Below are 12984 nucleotides of genomic sequence, written 5' to 3'. Positions count from 1 at the left end.
ACCAAGGATCTCGATCAAGTGTCTTGGAGCCTCTGGTTCGTCGTGAGTTTCGTTTTCAATCACCGGCGTTGCAGGATCTATTAGATCGGAGTCCCTACGCCGATTCTTCTTCTTGGTTTTGGCCATCGCTGTCGGATCATGCTGCAAAATTCGAACAAGGAAGCAAGCTACATCGCTGGAATTTACACTCGGATATTATTACTTCATTATCGATAGATGTATCTACAGTAAGCACGATATAAATTGCAGCCTTCGTTGCCAAGTGCCGAATGAACATGCATGCAGCTCTGTAGGGAGGGAACACCCAGCTTCTTAAGCAAAGGAAGTTGGGCGAGCACACTTGGGTCCTCAACAATCCTGGTGCACAGATAGATCCCGAGATCCAGTAATCATATTTATTCAGATAAATTTAGATTGGTGTTACGAGTTGGAAATTCCAGATTTTGACTCGAACAGTTCAGACGTAATGTTTGGTGAGTGGCATACTTGAGTGTGTTTTGATGGACCCTGGGGTGGACGCCGGGGTTCCGTGGATTCAAGGGCAAGCTCCAGTGTACACAGGTGCTTTCCGGGACAACATCCGCGCCTTCTTGAAGGAGTATGGGACCCCTGTTGTAGACCTGGGCCTGCCACTCGTCTCTTGCTGGAACGTGGAGCTGCGAAGCCAGCAGAGCGATGTGAGGCTGCAAGTCTACGAGGAGCGATTGCATGACCAATCGCCCTCATTCTGCGACCCATGCAGGATCATTGGTGAGTTCCTAAACCACACACCCCGCGTGAAGCACAGGTTCACCCAGCTGGCACATGCCTGCCAGGGCTTGCTGCAATTGGAACTGTGGAGTTCCTTCAACCGATGTGCCCAATCTCATCCAGAATTTGCACCTCTGCTTGTCCTTATGGCAATATAGACTAGAGCGCGGAGCAGGTGGCCTTTCGACCCTACCAAGACAGCTTGATGTGCACTGCCTAATTGGGTCAGCCCTGAATAAAATTCTCATGCATTCCACATTCGTGTGGTGTGCCACGGCAAACTGCGTGAATAGCTTACTGAAAGGAGGGCGGTCTTGCATCCACCAGGCTGGCAGCACCACGCAGTGTGCACACGCCGCTACCACTTCATCTTGCCTGCCCACTCGGACGCCAAAATTGCTCGGGAGCATGCCAACCTGCCCGCGCTCGTGGCCCTGGGCCTGGCTGCCACAAGTGGCAAGCTGCTGGCACTGCCCGCTGGTCCGCATGCAGATGACTGCACGGCCTCCTACACGGCGCCGACCTCGGTCTTTGACTCACAAACGCACCTGCTGCATGGCCTGCTGCACGCCAACGGCTTCGGTCACCTGCTGCGCATCAACGGCTTGGAGGGCGGCTCCTCTGCACTCACAGGCATACTCTTAATTTCTTCATATTGAAATTATGCAATATATATTGTGAGTCAGCGGCACTCTCCCTTGTGTTGGTGGGTTGTGCATAACAGTAGGGATGAAACCATTTATTGATCAATACCGTGAATATCCATGCTTGCAGGCGGGCAGATCATGACACTGTGGGACCGGCTGTGCGAGCTGCTGCGAGCCAGGGAGGTCAGCGTTGAGGACGTCTCAAACAAGGTGAGCTTTTTCAGCGCGGTATAATCGACCTTGCATCAACTTACCCCACTATGTTGCATGCCGAGCACCATCAATAATTGAATCTCAGATCATCTGTATGCAATAACTTTCTCAATTCTCAAAGAAGCACATGTAATGGTCGAGAGTTGTGTGCCAGAATACTGCAGTTTTGCTTGTTAGGAATAAAGCTCTCCCGTGTCCAGGCGGGAATGGAGTTGCGCGTGCTGCACATGTCGGCGTTCCGTAATACCTGGTACGGGCGCTGGGGCTACGCCTTTGGCCGCGGCGGCTTCGGCATTTCGCGCGCCGCATGGCGCCGTGCGGCAGACGCCGTGCACAAGACTCTCCTGGCCGATGTCCTGGCCGACTTCCAAGGCTCCGACCCTGCGCTGGCCCACATCATCGAGCGCTCTTCGGTGCGAATTTTGTAAAGCTTGTAAGGAACTCAACACAGACAAGACCAAATGGCATGGAAGTGGTGATAGCCAAGGCAGTTGCTTCCTCAAGGAATTTCTTCAACCGTACATTGATGATCTATGGTTGCTGGTGTTTTATTATTAGGGATTTTTTTGTTGACTTACAGGTGCCGCATGGGGGCAGCAAGAAGGCCCTGACTACGCTTGGAGAGGTGCTGCAGCGGCTGCTGCATTTCCTGTCGCATGCAGACGAGGCAGCGCCTGTTCTGGAGTCCAGGGGATCAACGCCGGCCCCTTTGCGCGACCCTCCCAGCCCCGTGAAGACTCCAGCATCCTCCAAGCAGCACAAGCCTCCGCCCTCGGGGAAGAGCACCAGCAAGAAGCGCCCTGCAGGCAATGAAGCTGGCGCCAGCAGTACACCGGCCAAGCGGGCTGCGCTCAATGCGCCTCCCCTTTCTGAAGTGCCACAGGTGTGCGCTGGGGCCTTCATCATCCGCCAAGCAAGAATTTGGATTGTCTGTTGATTGGGATTACTGTAAGGCATCCGTGCTTTCCGGTTTTGAGTTCACTGCACTGTGCTATTTGCTCTGCTCCTTTGAATGCAAATTTTTACACTGCAGAACATGTTGTGCAGGCGGTGCTTGCAGCAGATCTGCAGCCGAGTGAGGGCGTGCTGGAGCCATTGGATGGGCGGTGGTGGAAGAAGCGATGGAGCGGTGACCGTGCCAAGAGTGCACTGGCCGCCGCCGTGGCCGCCCTGCAGGTACCTGTCTTAACACACCTGCGGTCCTGCAGATATTGCTGTCATGATCCTGTCATTGAGGTATTGGCAATGTGCATGCAGTCAGGGGCGTTAACACCACGGCGTCCTGATTGGCCAACTCCCCTATTTCTAGTAATATAATACAGATTGAGGTGCCAAGAAAGGGAAAGCGCCAGAAATGGATCTGTTACTGAGTATTTTGGAGCGCATGCTCAGAAGCGGCGGGGGCAGTGGATGTCGGCCAGCTGGCTGCGCAAGGCAATGAAGCCGCGCGTGGCAGAGGCCAGCCTGCTGGAGTATGTCATCGGCACCATCGGCAATCGCAGCGTGCTCGGTGCCAACATCACCATGTGCGGCCCTGCTTCCCTTTCTGCCTAAGCCACTCCCAACATCATCCTGCACCGCTGTTGCTTGTATTGAGTATGTTTGGCGCCACCGCGTGAACATGCTTGCTGAGTTTAGACTGCTAGTATAACATGGTTTCATTGCCCCTACTAAATTGTGTGCACACCGCAGGCGGATGCACCCGTCATCGCCCGAGCAGTACTTTCTCCTGGAGCAGCTCGCGGGCTCAGCGGATTTAGCTGTTCTCCAGCAGAGCTACAGCCATGGGCAGACTGAGGAAAATGTAGCCAGCGCTGGCAGCCCAGATGCAGAGAACCAGGGCAGCGTTGCAGAGCCAGACCCACATGAAATCGAGGTGGGCACAGGGCAGGTGAAGGCAGAAGCAGGGAGTGACGCTCAGCCTGGGGAAGCAGCGAAGGTGCTCCATACTGCTTTGCCTGCTAAGGCTGCTGTGGAGGCAGAGCACGCTGAGGCTAATGGTGCCGCTGGCACCAACGGGCCAATGCCCAGCTCTGACAGTGGAGCTTCTGCAGCTGCAGCAGACCCATCAGATGCAGCAGTAGATCCTCCCAGCACGAGTGCAGCGCCTGAGCAGACCACATCAGCAGGAAGCATACCCGTACCTGATGTGCTGCAGCAAGCTGCCGCTGTTCCCAGGGGGTCGCATGAGCCTCAGCCAGACTTGCAAGCGGCAGGGCCGTGTGGAGAGTCAGAAATAGAGCGTGTGGATATCGTTCCTGGTGAGGATGTTCACGTGGGGGCTGTCGGTGAGCAGCAGCAGCAGGCGCAACTTGCCGAGCAGGCAAGAGACTCTCAGAAAGCTCCCGCCAAAAGGCAACCGCGGCTTGCAAATGGCAGGTTTCTGCCGCGGAAGAGACAGCGGCCTGACAGCACACCTGCTGACCCTGCGGCAGACTCACTCAGCCTTGCACTGGCAGATGCTGCGACCCCGCAGCCGACAGCAAAAGAACGTTCCTGCCCCTCAGAAGCTGGCCCTGCAGCGCCCCCTCTGGTCAAAGTTCAGCCGAGCAGCATTCAGTCACCTGTTCGAGCAGCATTGCCCGAAGGCGACATGCATGCAGCGAGCGGCACACCGTTGCTCAGGTGCACATTGTCACCCACATCCTCTGATCATTCTTGCAGTTTAGAATGCATGAATAAAATATGTGTGGAAGCAAGCGTGAAAGTTTTATATGTTCAGTAAAGAATTTGTCTTGACGACTCAGCACTGCTGTTGTACTGGACAGGCAAAGGGTCCCAAACGGCGTGCGTAGCCCACAAAGCTCCATGCTCAGAAGAGCTCTAAAAGCAGCGGAGGGGCTGCCTGGCCCTCTTGCTGCTGCCATGCCAGCAGGAGCAGGAGCAATGCCAGATGTGCTGCTGAAGATTAAGCCCACCAGTGACCAGAATGGCGTGGCTGGTGCATCCCCTGGCCTGTCCCGGCCGATCCCTGCTGCCTGCACGCGGCCGCGCTCCCGGCTGGGCAAGGCGAAGAACGGCAGGAAGCTGGCTGGCGCCACTGCGGATGATGGGGCGCAGACGCCTGGCAATGCTGTGCATGTGAGAGAATTATCTTCCAACGTCTATCGGCCCTGATGTATAATGTTAAAACTGAAGAATGTAAGCGCCTGCTTGCTGGCTTTGGTGGGCTTCTGATAGATCTATGGGTCATTTGGGCACTTGGCATGTCTGTTATGCACTTTGTGCATTTTTCCAATTTTTTTTAACATTAGGCTGATGACTTTTTATGCAGGGGTGGGCAAAGAAGGCGGCGCACCTCAACAAGGCGCTCTCGGGTGTTGACACCTCACTGCTTGGCGCACCCCAGCCTAACCCTTCTTCCAGCCGCCTCCGGCATACACCACAGGTAATCTTGAAAATCTTTGAATTTGCCGCTTGCGACTGTTCTTGATCCCAGGCATGCATGTGAGACTTGAGGTCCCTTTTTCAACAGTATATGGGTAAGCCAGGAAATCAAGATCACAATTATCTGCCAATGGCTGTCAACTTATTTAGACTGCCACTGAGTCAAAAGGCACACCCCAGGTGAACTATTCGGAGAAGAAACGGCGAGAGAACCTGAAGCTGGAGGCAGCCGTCAAGCGCCAGCGCATCAGCTATGCAGCGCAGCCCGCTGCAGGCGGATGTGCCCCCCCAGTCAGGTGGTTCCCCTGGCGGCGCCTCAGTCCTGGAGCACGCTTCACTCCTCAGGTGACCCCTCACCCATACGTTGGGATTGGCAATAATCAACTGTGGGTTTGATATGAGCATACTCTCAGTGCATGTGGAACTGCGGTCCAGAAGGCCGTGCGCACTGCATTGTGTGGCTGACGCTGTGGATTCATTGAAAGGTTTGCGTGATTTCTGCAGTCCCTGAGATCACACGTTGCTTGCGACTGCCTCAGGCGGGCCTGACAGCACGGGATCAGGTGATGTGCGATCTGGCGCACCTCTTCGACGTAGTCATGCGCACCTACAAACCAGCAGTGGCGGCTGCTGGAAAGCCGCAGACTGCTTCTCCGTGCGCCTGCAACGCAGCCGGCCCCTGTGAGTGCCGCTCTGAAGATCCCACGGCATGCCTACCTCAGCTGCGCCTGGTCACACTCCCTGCAGATGTGCAGGCAAGAGCCCATGTTTCACCCGATGTTCCTCAGACTCAGTGCTGCCGTTGCTGCATGTACCAACCCTTGTACGTTGTTGGATTCTGATGCATGCGTCTGTCCTGTTTCTGACAAGTGCACGGTTTTTGTTCAACTTCTCATCTTCAGCTGATGCAGTGCTTATGTGAGGTGTGTGTGGAACAGGTGCTGAGGGATGTCAAGCACTTTGTGAAGGACTACCAGGGCGACGTTCTGCATCCCTCGGCTGCCTCAAGTGCGCCCCACCACGATAAGCCTGGATGATGTTGCTCTATATGATGTACCTTTTCATGACGAGCATTACTTCTTTAATTGCCCTGAATCAGAGAACTCTAGCAATCCTGCAATCTTGGGATGCACCCAGCAGATTTCACAAGCTTTGTCTTTGATCTTTGAGCCATGCAGCATGTGGTGCAGGCACCAAGTCAGGCTCACCACAGGGCGAGGTGCGGCTTATGGTGAGGGTGCAGATATCAGACCAGGCGAATGCAGCCACCGCTGCCATCTCAGCCGCTAGGAAGCCCGCAGAGGAGCGCATGTCCCCAGGCTCTGCTTCAAAGCAGGTACCGCGCTGCTAGCACCATAGAAAATAATCCTTGCAATTATCAGCCTGCAGACTGACAGTAAGACCCTTCTACGAAAGTAGCTTCCAGCCAGGCCTGAAAATTGGGCAGCTTTTGTGCCCAGACCTTTCGCTAATTGAGGCACTAAAACCATGTTACACTGGCGTTACCTTGCCAGCTGCTGGCTTTGCAAGGGTATTCCCTGGAATAATCAACACATCCGGGGATGAATTTTGTTTTAAGGCTGTTTCTTGTTGACATCAGGGTGGCAGAGGGGCCGGGCGCGCAGGTCGAGGAGGGCTGCGGCGGAGGCCAATGCGGAAGCGCGCAATGGCGGGGCCGCCCCCAGAGCTGCTCCTGCTCTCCCGGAAGGCCACCATCCCACAGCTGCGCAAGGCGGTGGCTGCTGCTCTCCGCGACACATACCGCATGTTCAACCACATCGAGGTGACTTGCAGATACCAGAATAGGGGCATAGATGATGGCTTTGTTGTTGGTGATAAACAGCGTTGTGCGTGATGCTGAGGAGGTGTACACAATGGCCCTTAGGTAAAATTGATAAACTAGCATTTGGACTGGGCTTCTCCATTGCAGTCATAGATACTCTTCTGCAGATGCTCATGCAATTGTTGCTGATTGGACTCATGAAGCCAATTACTAATTGCAGGTGGAGGGTGTGGAAGGGCTGGAGGTTGGGGATCAACAGCGAGGACGACTGGCGGTGGTTGCTGATGGCACGCAGGTCACTGTGCATGGCAGCGGCATCGATGTCGACCCTCTGTGGCGCCATGCAGGTATGCTTCTCCTGAATAGTTTGCTGGTGCAGGGTCTCGACACAGAAGCATGTAGCCTGTCTGTGCTGTGCCACGTCTAGTGAATTGTGCCAAACACTGCAATGTGCTTTGCAGGGGGGGTGGAGGAGTGGCAGGTGGCGTGCAGCTGCGGCACTCGTGACGACGATGGGGAGCGCATGATTGCGTGCGATGGGTGCTGCGAGTGGAGCCACACGCGCTGCGCTGGCTTTGCCGACGCGCTGCCCTCGCCTGATCACTTTCTGTGCCCCCGCTGCGCCCGCCTGCCCCCGGGGCAGCGACCAGCGGCCTTGGAATCAGCGCCAGCTGTGCCTTAAATGTACCTGAGGCAACACAGGTGGCGAGCAGCGCTTGGTGGGCCTAGTGTCGGAGGACTTGTGCACTGGAATCTCCTGTTCTACAGCCACGTGGCGTTACCGGCAGTCATTGTGCGGTCATTGTGAGGATGCAAGACAATGTTATGGCAATCGGTCCAGCGAGGTTTGTCAAATAGTTTTCCTTTATCTTATTACGGTAGCATAGTTGCTGATTTTTTTGAGCTTGTCGGCTCGTTTTTTGCACGCAGTTGTTCTCTGTCCGGAATGTTGGATTCTACTTGTTTTGGAAAAGAAAATCTAGACACACGTAGGGCTGTGGGCCTTACGGTTGACGGCCATTACGGTCTGACGTCATTACTGATGTCGACATCATTACTGTGTATTGCAAGTAAATTGCGGTGTCATGACGGGCAGACCCTGTGTAAGGGCTAAAACAATTTACGGTGGCAACGGTCTGACGTCATGACGGTCCCAAAAACTCCATTACACCGTCAATTGATTTGCAAAGTAATAGAAGTATCGGAACCCCAGGAGCATGGCAGGAGGGTATCCTCAAGCTGGGCAGGAGGTTGGGGGAGGGTGGGGAGGTCATCCTTGTGGAGAGTATTACGGTAACGGCAACGGGCGTGGTGCTGAATGAAATATCGATTATAGGTTTATTACTGTGGTGGGTTTACTAGGTTAGAGTTCACTCGTTTATGTATCCACTGAGTCCCCTTGTGACCCCTGGTATCTGAGGGCGTCACACCCTTTCAGGCGGGAAGGGTTTGAACTTCAACAGCCGAGCTGACAGACAAATCCAAATCAGAGAGACACAGCTAGATTGGGGTCGTCAGCTAGAGAAAACTGTACGCATAAGAGACAGCAGGAAGAAAGTCGTCGCAAGTTGGAGAAAATTTGGCAATTTGCTTCTGCGTCACCGTAGCGAAGTGCGGACTTAGACAACACTCAGCCCTAAGAAAAGCAGCAATATGGCGTCTCACCTTCACAGGTACGCCAGAAACATTCCAAAAGGAGCCCTATGATGTCTAGCAAATTACTTGGGAAGTTGAGTTCCTTCTGACGAGCGTCTTACTAAGCATGCGCGGGACGTGCAGGCACAGGACGCAAACGAGGGCGTGGAAGATACCGAATTTATGCTACCAAGTGTTCGTACTGTCTTCTGCCGTCAGTTTGTGCTATGCTGCAGACGCTCTCGGTGAGGTCATCGGGTTATTTTGGTTGAGCCCTGGCATTCTGACTGGTGCCCTGTGCTAGAGGAGGCGTCTCATTGGTACTTCTTTACTGACCCATTGCAGGTTTCAACCAGGCAGTCAATATCACTGATGAAAGTCTCTCAGGGTTCTTGCCCGCTTCCAAGGCGGAACTGCGTGCACAGCTCCTGGCTGTCAATCGGAGATTAGACCAGCTGGCTGCTCACGCTGCACAGCAGGACTTGATTGTGCAGACCCTCATCAAGATGTTTAGCTCCCTCAATCCGGTGATTCCATGGTTTACCTCCTCATCGTAATTCATGCGTGTGCTCTTCGACGTGTGCTCAACAAATTCGCTTTAGTACGTTGCTTTTGTCAGTATATGGAATGTTTCCTCCAACGAAGGCTGCTGATACCTTGTCATAGTACTTACCACTCGATTGAGCGCTTGTGACCTGCAGGGTTTTAATGGCACAGACGGCGCAACTGGCGTAGAAGGGCCCACAGGTAAACATGTTTGCAGCCAAGAGAACAATGCTGGCTGTGAAAGCAAACAACCTCTGCCTGTTACACCACAACATCAATAGAATTGCAGCATTGAATTAACGTCTGTGAGCACAGCATGCTTGCATGCCATCAGTGATTATGCACATAATCCTCTGCACTGAGAAGCTTTTGACACCATGTCAAGTGCATGGTTTCCAAGAACACTGCACATCTGTAATTTTCAACAGCGATTGACAGCATTGCTCTTGGTTCCCTTGCAGGACCCTCTGGTCAGAATGGTGGCACAGGAGCCACCGGCTTTTCTGGCCCTTCAGGAGGCACCGGACCCACTGGCCCTACAGGAGGCACCGGACCCACTGGCCCTACAGGAGGCACCGGACCCACTGGCGCCACCGGCCCCACCTACCACCAGGGTTTGTGCAGTCCACCTACCGGAAAACATCTGTGGCTAGAAGCTCTTAAGAGGCCATTGATGGGTGCTGACAAAAGGCCAGCTGCCCCATTGCAGGCAGCAAAAATCTAGCTTTTGCACGCCAGTTGCTTGACAGCCATGGACTGCCCAACATGCATGTGTAAGCAGCCATTTCGGCAGCAATTCAATTTATCTTGGCGAAGCCCAGGCTAAAAAGTATTTGCTGTAAGAAGCTACTAATGCCATGCCATAATTCACCAGCATGTTTACTTGGGACATTGCGCACAGATAGTCATCTTGCGGGAGCGCTGAATGCATGGGGTTGTGTTATGCAGCTGGCCCGGCCGGCGGCGGTGGAGGAGCGCCCTTTGATGACGGATATGGGCACACCATCACCAGCATCACTCTCTACGACACAATCGCTGGGAATCCATCCCCTGGCTTAGTCGGCCCGGGCCCGTCGCAGCTCGTCTTGGGCATCAGCATCACATACGCTGACATTGGCTCCGTGCTGCACGGCGGCATAGACACAGACCCCGCGACTGGCAGCTCATACTCCCTCACCATTCCCCCCGGCCAGGTCCTCTCCGGTATCTTTGGCAGCACCGGCTTTGACCTCTCTAAAAGCAGCACCCGCATCGTGCGCACCCTGGGCTTTATTCTGAGCGGGGGAACTGTCTTTGGCCCCTACGGAGATGTTGGGGGAACCGTTGGGGGGGACCCCCAATTCTTCTCGTACAACGGAACCATCTCAGGCTTCTTTGGGAGGTCAGCCGCAGCAATTGATGCCATTGGCGTGTGGGTGGCTGACGGCACCCAGTGAGAAGTGTGTGCCTCTGGCAGATCTGCCATAAATATTTGCGAGCACTGTGCACCGGGTAGCATTCAAGCATACGTCTGGCATTTCTTGGCGCATGAAAGGGGTCTTGCGCTCTTTGAATGCCACTGTTTGAATGCCACCTGTTCAGTGCACAGCGACTGCATGCACTGCGCTTTTTCCGCATGCATGACTTAGATGATGGCTCCAGACGCCGGTGTTGCACCTTGCCGACAGCACTGCATGGCGCCATGCAGTGCTGTCGGTGGCTGTATACAGGTATCGGTGGTTGTACACATGTGATGGCTATGTTGCTCGCTACTGTTGCTGAATTGTCTTGTGGACACCCATGACGAGGACTCAAAAGATGTCACAGGATTGCATCTTGTGTTCTGTGACAGTTCGACTCGGAGAGATAATACAAGGTAGCGCCAATTGGCCTATATTGCAACAATCAGTGCAGAACCGGTACCGTTGTGCCTGATAATTTTTTGGTAATGTATGTGGCATGCGCTGTTCTCTATTCAATAATAGTGAAATGAGCCTCTTGACACAATTTCCTTTGTACTGGGATATCTTGCATGTTGGCAGTGGCCACTGTTCATAATTTCAAAATATTACTGCGCACTATCTATCATATGTTATTTCTGGTCCAAGAGACTTCCGTTGGCTTGGTCATATTGGCGCCAGTATGCCGGCGGGTTGAAAGAGAATACATTGCACATGAGTGTACATATATATTCAGCTCAAGAAACGTCCGGAACTAGAGCAAGCCCTTAAGGTGGAGACTTCTGAAGAATTGGAGTTCGAATGATTGTGTGAGGGATGATTAATCATATTGAAATATTTGACATTGCAGGAATACCATATGATTGGTGGCAAATACGCAAAGACCATGGACTATATAGGACATATATGAAGAAGCTTCTAAAATACACGTTGCTGAACATATCCTGCCTGCAGGGACTAGAACATGTGTAATATATTATATAAGAACAACTCTGTAATCATGCTAGCATGCTGCGGTGAGGTTGCTTTGCTCTGGCATTTTCTATTGCTGGAGTTGGCATATCTAATATACCAGCCTGCTCTGCCATTCTATGCAGGCTGCAGCTGTAGCACTGAATCAGTGCACTACTTACTGGTTGCGCAGCCCATGGGCCAACTTGGGCCAGCGTACCATCTCGTGCACGCTAGGAGCGCTTGCAACTGCATGGGCTTGTCCCCACTTGTACATTTGTGCCGGCATGCCTCTTGTAACATAGTGATTTCCGTAGTGAATACTTCATGCACATGCAGCACTGCTTATGCACTGCGGATAAGTATTCTTTGCATCAACCTTGCATTGATGCAGGTCTGGGATGCAAGCCTATCTAGGCTCATGTTCAACTGTGGCATATAAGCCCACTGCACCGCCTAAATCAGTGTTATTTGTACACCATCAGCCATTGGGAAATTCTAGACGTTACATTGGTTCCGGAGAGTTGTGTGTTCAATTGACTCCCCTCGTAGTACTCTTTTGGGCCGAATCAATATGAGTACATTTTGAACTATTCTTTCTCGCTATCTAAAATAAAAACTGAACCCTCCGCCCCTACATTTTGCCAAGTCGTTGGTTCACCTGGCACAGTGCCTACTTCTCCCGCTCTTCTTGATGCTATGGCTCAGGCTAAGGACCGCTTCTCTGCACTTGACCTTGAATTGTCGCGGCACGCCTTTAATTGTCGCGGCGCGCCTTTCATTGTCGCAACGTGCCTTTGATTGTCGCGACGCGCCTTTCATTGTCGCAACGCGCATTTCATTATCGCAATGTGCATTTGATTGTCGCGGCGCGCCTTTCATTATCGCAAGGTGCCTTTCATTGTCGCGGCGCGCCTTTCATTGTCGCAAGGCGCCTTTCATTGTCGCGGCGCGCCTTTCATTGTCGCAACGCCTTCCATTGTTGCAAGGCGCCTTCCATTGTCGCGGCGCGCCTTTCATTGTCGCAAGGCGCTTTCCATTGTCGCGGCGCGCCTTTCATTGTCGCAACGCCTTCCATTGTTGCAAGGCGCCTTCCATTGTCGCGGCGCGCCTTCCATTGTCGCAACACCTTTCATTGTCGCAAGGCGCCTTTCATTGTCGCAAGGCGCCTTTCATTGTCGCGACGCGCCTTTCATTGTCGCGAGGCGCCTTTGATTGTTGCAAGGCGCGTGTCGCAACGCCTTCCATTGTTGCAAGGCGCTTTCCATTGTCGCAAGGCGCCTTTCATTGTCGCGGCGCGCCTTTCATTGTCGCAAGGCGCCTTCCATATATTTATTTTTTATTTTTTTTAGGGTTTAGGGTTTAGGGTTTAGGGTTCAGGCTTCAGGGTGTAGGGTTCAGGGTTCAGGGTTTAGGGTTTAGTCTTAGGGTTTAGGTTTAGGGTTCAGGGTTCAGGGTTCAGGGTTCAGGGTTTAGGGTTTAGGGCTTAGGGTTTAGGGTTTAGGGTTTTAGGGTTTAGGGTTTTAGGGTTTAGGTTTAGGGTTTAGGGTTTAGGGTTTATGGTTTAGGGTTTAGGGTTTAGGGTTTAGGGTTTAGGGTTTAGGGTTTAGGGTTTAGGGTTTAGGGTTTAGGG

The 12984-nt window shown here is 53.1% G+C and overlaps 1 protein-coding gene across 1 annotated transcript; it reads left to right on the top strand.

Moving 5' to 3' along the window:
* Positions 1-500: 500 nt before the first annotated feature.
* Positions 501-11239, top strand: COCSUDRAFT_47922 (hypothetical protein; the record flags this gene model as incomplete). Its single annotated transcript, XM_005646215.1, has 20 exons — positions 501-750; positions 1078-1230; positions 1525-1607; positions 1811-2023; positions 2191-2493; positions 2658-2786; positions 3003-3136; positions 3303-3501; positions 3769-3898; positions 4486-4691; positions 4885-4998; positions 5178-5342; positions 5936-6005; positions 6188-6333; positions 6598-6780; positions 7001-7127; positions 7242-7453; positions 9117-9162; positions 9423-9575; positions 9910-11239. The coding sequence occupies 20 exons, from the start codon at positions 501-503 to the stop codon at positions 10395-10397; spliced, it is 3504 nt and encodes a 1167-aa protein (XP_005646272.1). The 3' UTR covers positions 10398-11239.
* Between the last annotated feature and the right edge of the window lie 1745 nt (positions 11240-12984).

Source organism: Coccomyxa subellipsoidea (assembly GCF_000258705.1).
Source record: "Coccomyxa subellipsoidea C-169, whole genome shotgun sequence".
NCBI classification, from domain to species: Eukaryota; Viridiplantae; Chlorophyta; class Trebouxiophyceae; family Coccomyxaceae; genus Coccomyxa; species Coccomyxa subellipsoidea.
Note: the sequence above shows the minus strand (reverse complement) of the source record. Positions and strands in the feature narration are given on the sequence as shown.